General features: G+C 31.0%; 1 protein-coding gene across 1 annotated transcript; it reads right to left on the bottom strand.

Moving 5' to 3' along the window:
* Positions 1–835: 835 nt before the first annotated feature.
* On the bottom strand, positions 836–18,581 carry LOC123701743 (retinaldehyde-binding protein 1-like). The gene is made up of 6 exons (XM_045649259.1): positions 18,414–18,581; positions 4,367–4,629; positions 3,244–3,465; positions 2,716–2,909; positions 2,164–2,280; positions 836–1,802 (listed from the first exon to the last, which is right to left on the bottom strand). Exons 2-6 carry the CDS (start codon positions 4,620–4,622, stop codon positions 1,560–1,562), a joined length of 1,032 nt encoding a protein of 343 aa, XP_045505215.1. The 5' UTR covers positions 4,623–4,629; positions 18,414–18,581; the 3' UTR covers positions 836–1,559.
* Positions 18,582–18,767: the final 186 nt, after the last annotated feature.

Raw genomic sequence — 18,767 nt, 5'->3', positions numbered from 1 at the left:
TAGGTCATATGCCAAAAGTTTGAAATCTATGAATTTACATTTTGTCTGAACTCTATTAAACCCGAGCTACACTCGCGTAGACAGAGGCACAGAGCAACTAATACACTCGACTGTGACTCGACTTTAAATCAACCTATGCGAAGAAAACTTCGTATAAATATTTATTATTACAGCAAAAAACGATGACCATAATATTTTGAAAATTATAACTACATAATATTTATTTTTGTTCAATTTTTTTTTCTGAAGTGAAACTTTTTTATTGGGGTTGGAAAAAAATTTAGTGTAACATTTTTTCGTTACGCGCCATCTTTTTCTTATCCCTACCACGCGTGATTGGACGTATTTCTGTGAAGTTGCATAAAGTAAATTATTTTTTGAAAAATAAGGTCATAAAGAAGTTTCACTTCTTACGTGTGTACACTAGTACACGCACACATTTTTTTTGTATTAAATTGTCTATGATCATCCAGTGAAGAAGGGTAGATTTCATAGGGTTATCACCTGTGGTTATCACCAAATTATAACCAAGAATTGTTTTTTATTATATTATAATAATTAAATAATGTAATACACAAACAAACAATACTCACAAGAAAAGCAAAAATAGTCAATAATAGGACAAGACCTTTGCGAATATACTTATTAATACACTTGACCTACTTTTTTTTACTTTTTATTATCCTATGTATAGTATTATAAAAGATTTACACATTACAACAGGTAAAAGGTTGAGGTTTTCAATACATAATATATTATGTTCATAACTTCTTGCGACTTTTAAAATATTTCGTAATCGTCTTAATTAAGGGAAATGGGTAATAAAAAAACTCAATTCTATGAAAAAATTTATTTTATGTTAAGCCAAACCTATGTCTATAATTACAAAGCTATCACACAACACTGTTAAATTCATAAAACAATGAGCAGAAAGAGCGCTCTTATGATAAACATGCTGAGATGTTATTCCACCTAGATACTTTCCGTAACCAGTTAACGGTAACGTGACTCCACCGACGGCTGCCACTACCCCCATTAGTTACTAAAATAATCAAATCATAATCTACATTATTATTATGTTCTTATAATGATAGAGGCTATGAGTTTCTTATGGGAATAATAGGGAAAGAGCTATTGGAATGACATATTTATCTTTTGTTCTGAAATTATACAACGTTATTTGAAAACAATGAGATCTGTTTGGGGAAAATTAAAGAACAGCTAAAAAGAGCTCATGCTGCTCAAGAACTCAAAAGTACTATTTATAACTTAATTATTATACGATACAATGAATACAAGTTTTCATCACTTCAAATTCTATCTAATTTGGCAAGTCTACTGATTTTTCAATCAGCTATATAAATTATTAGACGAGTCAAATATGTAATTTCAATTGATCGTTTATTTTAATACCGCATTATAATATTTGTTGGACGTTAACTAACAAAGAATTCACAGTTGTTGCTTATGCATCTTATCAATTTTCTCGTAAATCTATTATATTTTAAACTAAAATCTTTTCAGATCACATATCCGGTATGCTATAATATAACCTAATCTTAATCTAACTCGAGTTTTCTGAATGAACCAGCGGTTGAATGAATGTTTTGAGTTAAGTCATTTTTGCCCAAGGCTTGCAGATCTATATACATATCGTCCAATGCGAGTAAGTCCTCCCTGTGTTTAAGAAGTTTTCGCTTTATTTCTTCAATCATTTCTTTTAATGGGACAGTTCCACCGTATTCCTTTGGCAGTATCGACGCATCAACGTGTTTGGTGAGGTCTTCTGCTGTTCTGTGGAACTGAAAATAAAAAAAAAAATCGTATTAGGTATAATCTGTTTCCAAATATTTTGTTGCCAACCCTATTGATATGAATTGCATTTCATACATTTCATGGACCATTCGCGTGAAATCAACGTGAAATTATTAAAAAAAAATATATAATTTCCATTCGTGTTTCCATTATTGAATTGAATATCCTACTTTTTTTATTTATAAAACTATTTTGTCTATGGACACTAGCGTTAGTAAAAACGCGCGAAATTTGAATTTTGAACAAAGCTTAAAGCTTAACTTCGACATGATTTGCGAACTGTGCGTAAATTATTACTATAATCATAATTTATGTGTATTTACGCAATATAATTGCATTAATTATTACCATAACACGGTCCTTTAACTTGTCGCTTAATAGGGAAACGGCAAACTCGAAGAATTTAACCCCATAATGCGGTATGTTGACAAAGTGTGTGCGCTTGTGACGCATTGGTGTGGAATTCTGAAAACAAAATTATTATAAATAATTATTCAGTTAAGTAAGATATTTCTTTTAACTGTTGAAACTGTAAAATAATTTATTAATATGTGATTTCTAATATCAAATTTAATTTTGACGGCATTGTTAACGAAGCGAAGTCAAGCTATGTCAAGCTTCGTTTAATTTTAATGTAGATTAATTATTTAATTATTCATTCTTATCATAACTTATTATCATAATTGCATGAATTTTACATAATATAATATATGCACCCTGGCTTAGCTTATAGCTGCAGTCTGTAGGTATGTACGTTTCGTTCAAACAATTGAATCGTTTTTGGTATATTTCAAACTCGACATCGGTTGCATTTCGTGCGAAGTCATGCGCCTTATTGAATAAGCTGCTCCACTGTATGCTTCAAATTACCAACATTACCAGCATTTAGTTCGTTTATACCTGTATACAATTCAACATGATCTTCACGTCGCTTATAGACCACAAAGACACATGTGGCATCTGCATACCAGCCTCATCGTTCACGTGCATATAGCCAAGCAGCTGAGATCGAGGCTCGTCTAACAGAAGTTCGACCATCATGGAGTGAACTCGAGCCATTACTGTGCTATCGTAGGCGTGGGGGTCGAAGCGTCCTGTAGGGGAAAACGTGAACTTCTTGGTGAGATTGTTACAGAGAAACTAGTTCTGCGGTTGCCAGAAACTTGATTTACTTTTTATAAAGACAAAGTGCGCGATGCAGTTAACCATAAAAGGACGAAGAAGAATTAGATTGACAATAATTTTAACTCCACAAAATACAATACTGTAAAAATAATAATAGTTCGTAAAAATCGCCTTATACAGTTTAATTATTCATGAATGAATATTGCTCAAAAGAATAGCTTTTAAACAACATACATCAAAACAGCATCAAGAGCTGACGATCGCACACGGCTCTTCAATTTTTCATTAAATAGATATACTTACCCATACACGACAAAACAACTCTTCTACCCTCAGAATCTCTTTTAGGCAATGGCACCAAGTATCCCGCGTCAACAATAGCTGCTATTTTAGGGTCCAACGGGTCCAGTTTTTGGAACCATTGGGGATACATTTGACGAATAGTCAAATAACGTTCGAGCATCGCACATGCTTGTGGGATTGAGTACTTCTTTGTGCGTAGAAACCGGAGAAGGAATGGCGCATCTAAAATAAAAATACAGTAAGTAAATATAGTTTTATTAAATTTTAAATAATGTCTTAAAGGTATAAACATACATATTTTTCATGGGTCAAGGAATGTTCCTTGAATCCAATTTTTTCAACATGGAAGGATCAAGTTATCACTTATTTTTAGCGCTTATTCTTATTAGGCGACACATTACCTAAGTACAGACAACACATTACTGATAAAAAGATGATAGAGTCATTTTTTACAATGCCCAGAGAAATTATTCATCCAGAGTAGTGATGCAACGAATACGAATATTCGTATTCGCCGAATAGTAGACATTTACCGAATATTCGTATTCGGCGAATATACGAATATTTAAAAACGAATATTTTTGTACGCAACTCTATTTACTACAGATTTAAAAATCGCGCGTAAAAATATGACATGTGCAGAGACTGCTGATCCACTGGCCTTTTGGCGAGAAGATGTCCATTTTCCAAGTCAGAAAAAACTCGCCCAAAAATATTTTTCACTGAAGCCATGTGTAAGCGACTGCGCTTCGGAAAGACTTTTATTCAACGGCTGGAAACATCCAGACTGAAAAAAAAAATTGCCTAAAACCAGAAAATCTACGAATTTTATGTTTTTTAAACAAAAATTTGCCTATTGTAAATTTTAATTATTATAAGAGTAAACATTCCTTAAATAAATAAGTCTTTTATTACCAAGGCGAGATATTCGTAGGTATTCGTATTCGTATTCGCCGAATAGTAAGTTTGATATTCGTATTCGTATTCGTAAAAGTAGTATTCGTTGCATCACTAATCCAGAGATAAGTAAGATATTCCCCGTGTATCATTATTGCAACTAATATTAATATTAGATAATAATTTCTCCTAAATATATCATACCAAACATCATAACATATCTTACCAGTCCTACACTTCCTAATAGCAGGATGCTTTTCAATAAAATGCCTCATCTGAGCAAGAGCTTCTTCCCGCAAACTAGGCTCTTCCCGTATTTCTAGCCTAGCTCTCTCCCTGAGTTCTGGAGGCAACTCTCCCGTCTCCCTCTCTTTAGCTTCCAAAATGGCAAGACGTTCATCTTCAGTAAGTCGCGGCGAATCAGCAATATCAAGCTTCGGGTCGCGTCTGCATTCCGCCGGTTGAAGCACTGATGTGGCCATTGTTTATCTGTAACAAAAAATATCATAGACAATTTTTTCCATTTTTGAATTTATCTGTCGAATTTTAGCGGGAAATGCAAAGCTATTTACGAATCACGGACGAAAGAAAAAAAAACGTTTAAAGAAAGACTTACAATTGAATTGAATAAATATTATTGAGTGTGTTAATGAATGGTATTTATATGTAATTATGTTCTTTCAATTATATTAGAACTAAGCAATCGTAGAATATAAAATAAATTAATGATAAGTATAGTTTTTTAAAGCATGACAAATTACTGCATTTAAATATTCGTATGAACTAAGATATTATGTATGTTTACGTTTAGGTAAGTATCCGCAACTGAGAAAAAGAAAAAATACTTAAGTAGGTAGTTACTATAACTTTCTACACTTTCACAAATAATCTATAAGTAATTATGCAATATTCGAAGAAATATACAAATATTGAAATAAGACGGTATCAAACATAAACATATTATTGTATGAATATTTACTTAAAAATTCAACTTCCATGTCAGATTCTAGAGACTATAGATGACTCTAGAGGTACTTATTTGAATTCGCTCTTTAAAAAAACGCTATATTTGAATACATAATATTATACTTATCGTAAAAAATCAATTCAATCCCCTAAAAATTATACTTAAGTTCCTAGTCTTCAAAGTTCAAGTCAACCCGCATATTTATGCAAACGGTAAGTTCTCAGCAAAGAAAATTTCATATAATCTGTATTGGAAATACATTTACATTACGCATCCGTATAAACTATAATATATTTCACTATTACCCCACTTACAAGCCCCCATAATCTACTGACCGCCTCTCGTGTCTTATATAATAGATTGCTTTATTTTCTATTATGTCACTATGTTAGTTGCAACATATAAAATAGCATTTATAGTTAATTTAGCCCTGATTAACATATTTTTAGGTACATTTACATCCCATATCCTTATACATACTAATCATCCATTAATCCATCAAAATTAATTTCAACTTTACGTCCTAGTTAATAAAACATAAATTTGCTATAACTGAACAGCCACCGCGCGGCGACCGCGCGCGTCGTCTAACTCCAGCCTAATACTCTCTAATTAATAAGTAGGTACATATTCAACACAATTTGTCAAAAAAAAATGTATGGCTAGGCGTTAAAAATAATTATAATCAAGAAAAGTGCATGGCCGTTCCGAAAAATAGTTCATAAAACTAGCAAAAAAAAGAACACATTCGCTTTTTAAATTGTTTCGCGCCAATTTTCCATGCATATCTCAAAAACGTTCTTCCATAAACATTCATAGAGTCAAAGCAACAAGTCGATTTGCACTATGCCCTTTCCGATTTCGAAATGGATATTCAATATTGCAACATAAAACGGCTCATGGACCGACAGCTCGTATAGGCGAAAATCAGGTGAATCAACAATGTATGAATTTATAACTTTTACCGTGTGATGTGAAAGTTCAGGCGAGTGAAAGTGCACGCGCGATACGGTGAAGGTCATAAATAACATAAACGATTTCCTTTATCAAAATACATGATAATATTTAATGTGACAGACATTACGCGGTTTAAAATCTTGAATGTAACGACATTTTTATGCTTTCCGCTTATTACTTCTTTAAAATATATTTGTGTGACACGAAACCATTTAAAAAGAAATCCTGAACAGAAAATCGCGAAAGCACAGTAGAAGCACAGACTAATAATAATATACTACGTATACAGTAGAAGGTATTATCACGTATTATTGCTACCGAATCAGATACTGATTATCTCCACGTAACATAAATATTTGAGGATTATTTTGAAATCCCCCAGTAACATATCCATCCACTATATTTAGTTAATAGTTAGTTTAATATAATATGAAATATTTTCAGGGGGAATATTGTTATTATTATCATGGAAACCTGGCACATTGAAAATAGGTACACGCCAAGTAGATGTTCATGTACATTGTACACTTATCATTCTTGTATAAAGAACATACCTAACAATTTTACAATCATCCAATCTATTCGAGTTTACCTCGCTATTTGATATTCCAAAGAACTATATCAACACCAATAAATCCATTGAAAGTCCACAAACGTATCGCTTACGTGTTTTATCTTCATTATTCAATAAAACTGGAAATTTCAACTCTCCTACACTATGATAGAGATTAAAATAGAAACAAATACATTTAATTTACTTATATCAATGGTTCATGTTAAATATTTGTAAAAACCATTATTTAAATTAAGAGCGCCTCTAGTTTTAAAAATACCCGCATAAATCATAATAAAACATCATACAAGTTTATTTCATTTGTTTATACCTAGCAGATTTCCTGTCAATTTCCGTCTATCAGATAGCAAAATCGTGTTATGATTTGTTTTTTTTAAATTATCCAAATATGAATATAACGTTATAATTTGAAATTTATTACATGTTTGGATAAATTAAATCTACGGGCATTATTTATTAAAGCAAAATATTTTCTGGAATATCGGCCGTAAAGACGCCCTTGGACTTGGACACAACAGGTGAAAAGCTGTGACCAGATAAATCAAATTGGTAAGGTAAGATTCCATTTTCAATATTTTTATTTATATTATCAGTGGTAATGCATATTTTATGATTTTTTTAAGACTTCGTTGTCTTTAAACATCTAATTTACGTAGTTAAGTAGGTACCTTATAAAAAAATGGCATAACCAGCATTAAAAAAATCGATCACAAATGAACATCCATAGATAACAAACAACTTACGGGATCACATTTTGAATTTCGAATTTTCGGGATTCGAGAATACGTCACACTATAAACGATGGTTAAGCCGGACTGGCCATGGCGGTCGATGCACCCATTTTCACCGTTAGCTCCCGAAATATTGCGACATGCTCCCAGTACTGGCTACTTGGATGCATTTTTTGGAATAAGGCTTATTACAACAAATCTATTGAAGAATTTATTTGTTTGTTTGCTTGAACGCGCTAATCTCAAGAACTGATTCGATTTGAAAAATCATTTCGGTGTTAGATAGCCCATTTATCGAGGAATGTTATATAGGCTATCTTATAATATCGTCCGCGAGGCGCAGCTAGTGGACAAATATGAAATAAATAGAGATGAGTCTGGAGGAAATCTTATATTCCGTACAAGGACTAGGAAAACATGAACATCTTGGTTCCTTTTATGCGAAGCTGGCCTGGGTATGAGAGCCCACAATTCCTACAATATTATAATTATTTATAACCAAAGAACAAATTACAAAGACAGAATTGAACAGGAATTACAATTTCTTATTTGATTTTATATCTTGACACTTCATATAGGTAGGTAGCACAGGTAGGTAGCATGTGGGTAGTTTGTACATAGTCGAATTTATTTTGTGTTTACCTATTTGAGTACCTACTTGACTTAATTTTGTAAGTGTGGCTTATGACGCAAAGAACTTATTGCGTATAAAAAACTACGTAACATAACAGCATTAATAAGAAATAAATATTCAGCAACAGTATGGATACAATAATATATTGAACTTCAATAACAGGTCAAACGTAATTCTATTCACAAGAGACTAGAACAATAAAATATAATAAGTATTTACATACTGTTTTGCGGTTGGATTTAAATAAAACAATGCAGTTTCACAATATGAAATACATTGACCATAAACAATTAAAAATTACATTTACATGGCGGTAATCTTGCGGTAATAAAGGTACCTACTTATTCCGATGTACTACAAAATTAATTGGATTTCTGCGCTTAATACTTTACTGATTTATTATTTTATAGATAACTTGTTGAAAATAGTCAGCCATGTAGAGAATAAACAGGATACTATTTATAAAATCTGAACAAAGGTGGTCCAATTTTTTGCATTAACAACAAAACATCATTGAAAATCTTGATTACTAGTTTAAAAAATAAAATTGCAAGAGTAACAACCGTGGATTTCATAAGATGTAGTCGGTAGGTACAATAAATTCTTAAAATATCGTAGGTACCTATGTACAGGTGATTAATTTATTTATTCTTCTTCATATTAGCTTACGATGCATGGAATAAATGAAGGTAATTAAATCATATTTACCAATCTCATTATCTTGAATGAGATTTCCAAATAAAACGAAAGAGGAAAATTTTGACATCGCAAAAACATAATTTCAATTAGCATTTAAATCGATTTATAACTATTAAAGCTTTTGTCCTGTTATCCATTACGTCCATATACAGGATCAATTATAATAAATACAATGTGCACTTAGAGGTACCAGGAAACTATAGGTGCTAGAAGATTTATTTGTCATGTAAGTCCGTACTTTATTGTATCTTGCTGGCGTTTGAACAGTTAACTCTATTGATGTTGTTTATGGTCTCGGTAAGATCTAGGTTTCCAGTTTGCTATTTCTATTAATCTTTTGAATGGGTTAACTTTATAAGAATACCTTTACACGTAAAATAATGATGACTTTTCAACAAGAGACTGCAGTACTTATTATTATAATAAATATATACCTATAATATGCGTGTATAAATTACCTATAATTATCATTTTGATTTTAATAAGTTAATAATCATTTAATTTAATTATAGTAGTAGAAACTTATTGATATTTAAATAGGTATGTAGTTACTTAATAGGTACCTACACATTGTACCTACCTACCATGATATTTAATCCTGTATTTATTTTAAACAAAACAGAAGACCAACGTTTCCGCATCCCAGCCATGACATTAAAAACAAGTGACTTTTGTTCTGAGATAAATCTTAAGATAAGTGCAGAGAAAGTACTAGCCATAGCCAACAGAGCGGAATGAGAGCAAGTGAATCATGCTGATGCATTTTGCGAATTGTGATCTCGATATTGTTATATAGATATCTACAAGATATTTATTTGCATCATACCTACATTTTATAATGCAAAACTCGAGTCACTTTTACTTCTGATTAGATGCGTCCAAATGGAAGAAAATATAGTTTTCGTAATTATTATAACTTCTGTGACTCAAAGTCCTTTCATAGACAGAGAGATGTAAAAGATGTAAAATAAATAAAATAATTTAATAAAATATTTGAAGTGAGGTTTTATATGAGTTGAGACTAGAGCTAGAGTTGTTTACAAGTAAATATTTGTTTTTTTTTTATATTTATATCAAAATGGGAACTATATTTTCTATCACCAAAATTTATATATTGGCATCAAGTTGTATCACCTAATAAATAGATCTATCACCACGAAATATTTTCGTTCTCAAATAAACAAAAATTGTTCCCAGGTATGAATTATCAAATTAATGTTAATATGTGTGTAAAATAAGAGATCGATAACCAATAAAATTATATTACATTACATGAATATAAACTTCGTTCTTATAATAACAGTTTTGTTACTTAAATAATAGCTCTGTGCTCAGAATGGTAGATCTGTCACCAAATAAATCGATTATTATCGATCCCTGACTGCGACTCCTTTTTATTTGATATTTTGTCACCAATACAGTAGTAACATTTTTTTTCGTTCAGATATTATATTAATAAACTCAAACTCAAACTCAAACATTCATTTATTCAATTAGACTACTATTTAGTAGCACTTTCGAATCGTCATTACATAATTATTTTAACATTTACCACCGATTCGGAAAGCAGTGATCTATGGAGAAGAATCGGCAAGAAACTCCATAGTTGCTCTTTTAAAATCATGTAAATATTACAATATATGAAACTTATATCTAACTACATAATATATCATAATATGCCAATGAACTGTCTTGTGGTTTTTACGCGACAACCCTCCATGGGTTTTTATCGTCCATATATTCCTGAATATTGTAGTACGCTCTCTGAACTAATACATTTTTTATATAAGTTTTAAATTTAGAACTACTAAACTCTTTAATATTGTGAGGAATTCTATTGTAAAAGCGTATACCTTGACCCATAAATGAATTTTTAACTTTAGCTAATCGGAAAAATGGCATTTCAATTCTATTCCTGTTCCTTGTGCCATAATCGTGTCTATCTCCTACTCTTGTGTGTAAGTCGGAGCTTTTGTGTACATGCAAAATATTATTAAATATATACTGTGATGGTACAGTAAGGATACCAGTATTCTTAAAATGATCTCTTAGTGAATCCCGAGCACGTAAATTATATATAGAGCGAATGGCTCTTTTCTGTAAGATAAATATAGTTTCTATATCTGCAGCCCTGCCCCACAGTAGAATTCCATAGGACATAATGCTATGAAAGTAGCTGAAATAAACCAGTCTAGCCGTATCTTCATCGGTGAGTTGCCTTATTTTTCGGACTGCATATGCAGCTGAACTGAGCTTACCTGCAGCGGTGTTGACATGGGCTCCCCACTGTAGTTTCTCGTCCAATGTTAACCCTAGAAATACAGTAGACTCAGTAGGATGCAATACCTCCCCGTTCAAGGTAATATCTCTGTTCAACTTTTTTACGTTAGGAAGTAAAAATTCAACACAAGTGGTTTTTTTGGCATTTAATAATAAATTATTGGCATTAAACCATTCAGATATGTGTAAAAGAGCACTGTTCACTTCGTCAACATTTGGGTCATGCCTATCCACATTAAAAATTAATGAGGTATCATCTGCAAACAGAACTATTTCACACCTATCCTGCAAATAATAGGGAAGATCATTGATATATACCAAGAACAAGAAGGGACCTAAAATTGACCCCTGTGGAACACCAATGTTAATTGACGCACCGCTAGAACGTTCTCCATTAACAACTACAGTCTGTATCCTATCATGCAGGTATGACGCTATGAGGTTCTGTGCTTTTCCTTTAATTCCATAGTGATTAAGTTTACGTAACAAAGTACAATGTTCAACGCAGTCAAATGCCTTGGAGAGGTCACAAAATATCCCCAGAGCATTTTTTGAGTTTTCCCATGCTTTATATATATGTGTTAGAAGTGCAACCCCAGCATCTGTGGTTGAGCGCCCCTTTGTGAAACCAAACTGTTTGGTGTGCAGTAAATCATTAGATGCAAAATGACTACTCAGTTGGTTTAATATTAACTTCTCGAATACCTTACTTAATGTTGGTAAAATAGAGATAGGTCTATAATTGTTACAGTCTTCTTGATCGCCCTTCTTAAATAGAGGTATAACTTTACTAAGCTTTAGTAAATTAGGAAATGTACCATAGTCACAACACTTATTAAATATAAAAGCTAAATTTTTCGCAATATTTTCTATGATATTATTAACTAAATTTACGGACATTCCCCAAAGATCACAAGTATTTTTTAGATTAAGCGTCTTAAAGGCAGTAACAATATCACTAGAAGTTACGTGTCGTAATTCAAATAATGTACTGCACCCCGCAACATGGTCCCTCAAAAAGGTTTCTGCAAGTGCTGAAGACGAATTTAAACTATTAGTAATAGTAACAGGGACACTACTGAAGAATTCTTCAAAAGCAAGCGCAACATCAGCACTTTTGTCAATAACCCTGTCATTATTTACAAGTTTTATAGTATTACTTGATTTGCTTTTACCCATTTCACCATTAATAATAGACCAAACTGTTTTAACTTTATTATCCGATTCGCGTATTTTATCTCTGATATACAATCGCTTCGCAGTAAAACAAACAATTTTAAAAGTTTTTGAGTAATTTCTAACATAACTAAGAAAAGATGGGTCTTTATTATATTGCTTCATACCATATAACTCATAAAGAACGATCCTACACCTATGTATGCTAGGTGTCGCCCATTTACTAAATGGTAAATCCTTGGTAATATTTAAAGATTTAACTTAAAATATTTTTTCAAATTCATTATGAACTAAATTGAAAAGATTTTTAAACATTTCACAAGGATTATTATTACAGGATTGATCATTCAGTACGGGCAGGTTTTTATTAATATTATCTCTAAATTTATTAATGCCTTTTTTACTTATAGGCCTAACATTAATTCTTTTAAATTCAGGTAAGCAATCCCATTCAAAAACTACTTTCTGGCCACAGTGATCCGAAGTGAGTGTATTGAGAATATTTTTCTCTAAACAGAAGCAGTCGCAGTATATATTATCAATACAGGTTGCAGAAGTAGGTGTAATTCGTGTGGGTTCATTAAAAAGTTTATACAGATTAAATGACTGAAACAAATTAACAATTCGTGTAGCCCTTTGTGTTTGTAAAAGTATATCAATATTAAAATCACCACATACTATAACTTTTTTTTTACTCCTACTTAAACGCTTTAATATTTCTTCCATGACTGTCTCAAACATATTATAGTCACTGGAAGGGGGTCTATAAACGCAAACAATAATGTAACGCTCCAGTTCAACACAGGACAGTTCAATGGTCCGTTCTACAGAAAGACTAACAATGTCAGTTCGTTCTTTACATTTTACACTATTGTGTACAAAAATAAGAGAACCTCCATGAATAGCATATGTCCTGAAGTATATACTTTTTAATGTATAATTATCAATATTTATTACCAACTGACATTGTTTAAGCCAATGTTCTGTTACACAAAAAACCTTAATTCTATTATGATTTAAAAATAATTCTATTTCTAATAATTTGCTAGCCAAGCCTTGAATGTTTTGATGTACAATAGAAAAAGTCTGCTTAGCTGTTGTCTTATATACTAGTTTAAATCTAGCTTAGGGCTAGATTTTCTGTCAACACAAGGTTGGTGTATATAATTATTATTACTACTACATAAAATTATAGTAGATCCAGGGTCTGATAACAAACATGTACCAGACTGGTTAATATTATATGCTATTAACATAGCAAGTTCTCGCTTATATCTAGGCAGATACACTGTATTCTTTGTCAAAGTAAAAGATTTAATACACAAATTAATGTCAAAGTAAAGAAATGCATCACGATGATGATTTGTTACATTATACAATTTTAAATTCATATTATGAATTAATCTATTTTGTTCTTGTGTCAAACCAGGTAGGTACGGCAATGTACACAACATAAATTTACATTTAGTCTGACTACTAATTTCCAACATTTTTTGAAATCCTACATCAATATCCTTATTTTTTATATTTAAACTATCTCCATATAGTATAATTACAATATTATTCTTATTAAAGCTAAAATGATCAAGTGATTTGATTATATAATTAATATATAATATTCTTATTCTTCTATAAATAGTATTCTTTACCAATTTAATACATCAATTTATAATTTTAATGAAAAAATGATCAAATGGGCGGAGACAAATTGGCGCGCTTTAAAAATTGACATGTGCAAACATAATATTAACGGATTAGCCATACGCTTAAAGCTGGCCAACCCCCCACCAGAAGCAAAAAATGTGCTTATCGGCCAGAAAAGAAAAAGGGGGCGCCCTTCGAAATCCAAACCAGCTCTGATTATTCAGTGATTATTGTTTTTTAACAATAAATATTGATTATTTTTACTTTAATTAAGCGTTTTATCTACAATTATGCTAGCCATAAGCCAGCTATTAAACCGGAGCTGATTATTCAGTAGTTATTATTTTTAAGAATAAATATTGATTATTTTAACTTTAATTGTTTTCTATGAACATAATATGATTTATTGGTGATCTCTTTAAATTAGTTTACTTAAATATTTATTAGGACACACCTATTATAATACATACAAAAACATTTATTTGGTACTAGACCTTATATCTCAGGATTTTAGGTGATTTATTGTGGAACTGAATTTGCATTGTTTGGTGACTACATTTTGGTGATAGATCTACTAAGGACAAACCCTATTATTTAAGAAACACAAAACTAATTAAATTGGTGATAGCTTAAATGATACCCTATCAAAATTACATCTTATCTTTTCCATTTGTTATAAATTTCCTTGTGAGTTCTTTGCGTGTTTATAGGCATTTTCCCCATACGATGGTCGATATCTTTTATGTTTAATTAGTACAATAATTAACAAAGCAAGCGTTTATGTAGGTTATTCTGCGGATAATAAAAATTGAAGCTCCTATGTATTTTTTAATTATTTCCTTCTTCATTATCTGCAATATTTAGGTACAAATTAATTTAAGTGAGTACCTGCTATCACAATTTCGCGACTATATAGGTGCTATCTAGTACTAAAACAATCAAATCAGTATCTAAAATACACAGATAAATACTATGAAAATTATTCGCCTAGTATCTAGTTAGGTATAAGTTTAATAAATAAATAAGAAAATAAAGATCAAGTTTGTTTAAATGTTTCTCTGCAGTATCTGTGTCACATATTAAGTAGCTTACCTACATTGCAAAGATTGCAACATATACAGGGAGACCTGTTGGCTGTTATTGGCAACTCTATGTGATGGGTAAATTTCTAAGTATTGTTTGTTAGTGTTTTCTCGATAGTTCTATGTAGGGTAATACCATTAGCACATACCTATGTTTAAACTTATTTTATAAAGAGGAAACATTTGCGTTTTGTATATACTTATATCATCATAATTATTGTAATGGTAGGTACCTATCACGAATTTCTTTCATGAGCAGACAATTTAGAGCAATAATAGACATTTTGTATGAATATTGATTTAAATATAATTTATTGTACGGTAAATAAGGTTTAATTTTCTTCTAATGCACTAATTAGTAACTAACTACTTAACTAACGAAAAATATATCATACACATAATAATAATTTTTCATTATTGCGAACAGGGTTGTGTTACGTGATCTTTACTTTGAACTTCAATAGAAAAGCAAACATACAAATTCCTCATAATATGTACTCAGGATTAAATAAACACCATATTTGCATATCAGACAGATATTTTATGTTCTATTTATCTAGTAGATGTTGGTTTTAACATGTTTAAAAACTTATTCATATATTTCAATAGATAGGTAGATATTGGAGTAGGTATATAGTTACCATGGCTATTGTAATTGTAGAGATACATTCAAATGATTTTCTATTTTATTTTAAACAAAAACAGTGCTTGTTTTAGAAGTAAAAGTAGGTAACTAAGTATAAATACCTACCTATTATTTTTCAATAATCTAGTAGCAGAAAGTGCTCAAAAACTGTGATCCATAGTTTATTTCAAAATAGCACCTCTTGAAAACGTACGAATCAACAACTTAGCAGAATTACTGTAAAAATCAGCCATACGCTAGTGTTATTATTCTGTGCCTAAGGTAGCGTAAACTAATTCATTTTTCAGTACCTTCAGTTTTATAGCTCTACCTTGAAACGTGTTAATGTGAATAAACTTATTAAGTCATCAGTAAGTGACGATAAATGCTTGTAGTAGGTACCTACCTATGGCTATGTCATAATTAGCAAACAGTCAATTCACAATTTGATTTATACATGTAATGCGCAAACGCATAAATCATTATTGGTGTTATCTAGCAAACGGTGTGGGTGTTTTGGGTCAATTATGAAATACCTAAGTATGTAATAAAATCTGAATTTTTATCTAGGTACCTATAGGCAAATTAACAGTTGTTGTCCCTTTAAATACCTATATTATATTTTTCAATGAGTAAACATTTTTGCATTCCAACAGCAATTTATGTACTAAAAAACTAATAAGGTATTTTTGCAATCATTCAATTTGCTAATTTGAGATGCTTACGAAAATGCTATGTAAAAAGAGTTCATCAATTTCGAAATTTTCATACCTATGAAATCTTTGTGAATTGTTAAAGAAGGAGCTCTCCGCTGAATATACATACTTATAAATATTAGTATATTACCATGTATTAGATTATGCATCGCCCATAAAAACGAAAGCGTAGGTATTTTGGATGACTAAGATTTCACTTTCGACGACAAAATTGTAACGTGGCCCCGATTCTGACCGCATGAGAAAACTACCTTCTCCATAATGTAAGAACAATTACTTTAAATACTAAAGCTACTGATCGTCAGCTACTTTAGTTAAGAAATAAAAAAAAAAACAGAAATATGAAACTTCAGGTTCAATTCAATTCAATTTCTTCACGTCATAATTAATAGGTCCCTAATCCCTATATTTTAGAAAATGGCGATTAAAAACTAAACACGCTTAACTATGAAAGTTAACTTCGGAATTACTTATATTATTATTCCCAATCACAAGCAGTTTCTTAAAAAAAAAAGAGGCCAAAAAACTTTTTGGATAAATACTTAGGTAGGTACCTACCGATACAAGGTACCTACGTAGTTACCAACAAATTGATGAGCAATGACCACAATGCTAAAACAATAGACAAATAACCGTAGACAAATAGGTCTACAAATGAATATTTATTCTTGAAGCGTGGTTATTTTTAAATAAATATTGTTTGTGTATTCTGTATATGGAAAATTACTTAGGTACTACCTGCCTACTTCCTTAGAGCTTTTATAAACGCATGTGCCTTGATAACTTGCCGACCTATTTATAAGCAGGTTTCTCTTTACGCAAGTTCCGTCGTATGAATTTAGCGCAATTAAATTGAGAAATATAAATAAAATTAACATTATAAATAATAGTAGAGCTAGATTATTTTAGTGAATTTTATCTACATTTTGATAAACTCATCAAAAATCTAACAACGTCGTTTTCTCAAAACTTATTATTAAATTGATCGCAAATCTTGCGGCTTCATTCGCTTAGTAATATGATGTAGGTAGGTACCTAAATAAATAAATAAGAATTAGACATTTATGTAACCCGTTATATGTTATCTACTGGTATATCTGTCCATTCAAATTAAAATTTGACTTCAAAAATGAACATAAAAGTTTCGTAGTAACTATTAAGTAATATGTGTTAAAAGGCTCTATAGAAATCTCTTTCAAGCATATGTATTTTCTATCTACCAATCAATGACCAATCATGTATTGTGTAAACAAAAAAAAATTATATTTGCATAACCAATCGACGCAGTCGCAAAATGAAAGAGAAATCTCAAATATTGCGTTTTTACATTTCCCATGGTCACTAAGGGACAAGGTTAGCAACTTTTACAAAAGTTTAACAAAAAGGTTTGCAAATATAATGATCGCATGTTGCACTTCCTTAGTAGGTAGTAGGTACTAGTTAAGTACTTAATTAAAATTCATAAATTTTTGTTGGTATACAGAAGGTAATGATAGTCTTGAGTGAGTACGTTCCCATAATATTATGCTAATTTTTAGTACCTATATACGATGTAGGTATACGATGCATTGTTAAAGTACTTAAATTTTTATAAAATAATATCAAGGTAGTTAAGTAGCTATTGATTTTTTGTAATATTCGATTATGGTACATAATTTATTTCTGAATTTTATATGACAGTGTTCACATAATAGATAGGTACCTACGATTACATTGTTCCGTCGTTCCTGGTGGGAAATACTAAACCAGATTCTAAAATGGGGCCAAATGACAACAATTTCCTACTTTAATAAACATTAAAACATCACGTTAATCCTTTTTAAATAAAAAATATGTAATAAAATATTATCATGATGAACTGCTTTATATGATACCTAGGTAGGTACTTCGTAAAAAAAATGAAAAAAAAAATCAACGAATTGAGTACCTACTTCCCCCTATCCTGCCGTAGGTACGTACACTTTGAGCACGTCCTAAATTAAAAACTAATATTTTTTTATTATGGAAAACGCGTGATCGCGGACTTTAATTATTTCAATCAAAAATTGTATTGAATATGTATATAATTAATTTAATTTAATTTAATATTAAACTAAGTACAAATTATAGATACTTTATAAATATTTTTTTTAATAGCTAGGTTTAAGCCGATAATATTTATAGAGACTAAAATAGAGAAAAAAATTACCAAATGTTTCTTGTTGCGTGTGATGCGAATCCCAAGATCTCACTTTGGCAACAATTCCAAAAGTTTGCGGTGCACAAAACTTTACACGAGTTATTAAAAAAAAAATCAAAGCGATGGTACCACCGCTTCGAGTGTCGAATCAACACTGACTAGGTATTCACTATGGAAACGAAACCGTCGCTGATCTGACTCCTATTGCATGACTCGTGCCTCACTTTCTACAATTAAAAAAAAATATATATTAAAAAAAGCAGTTTGAATTAAAAGAAAAAAGTGTTCTAATTTTGAAAAATATTCTGGCGCGCTATTATGACGTACGACCGGTTCCCATTCATTGGTCATCTCACCGCGTCC

Source organism: Colias croceus, chromosome 22 (assembly GCF_905220415.1).
Source record: "Colias croceus chromosome 22, ilColCroc2.1".
NCBI classification, from domain to species: domain Eukaryota; kingdom Metazoa; phylum Arthropoda; class Insecta; order Lepidoptera; family Pieridae; genus Colias; species Colias croceus.
Note: the sequence above shows the minus strand (reverse complement) of the source record. Positions and strands in the feature narration are given on the sequence as shown.

Excerpts from the sequence above, each read along its gene's own strand:
- LOC123701743 (XM_045649259.1), bottom strand. The coding sequence starts at position 4,622 with ATGGCCACATCAGTGCTTCAACCGGCGGAATGCAGACGCGACCCGAAG. Across the intron at positions 3,466-4,366 it reads TATTAGGAAGTGTAGGACTG|ATGCGCCATTCCTTCTCCGG; the intron begins GTAAGATATGTT and ends TTTTTATTTTAG. Across the intron at positions 2,910-3,243 it reads AGTTGTTTTGTCGTGTATGG|GACGCTTCGACCCCCACGCC; the intron begins GTAAGTATATCT and ends TTTCCCCTACAG.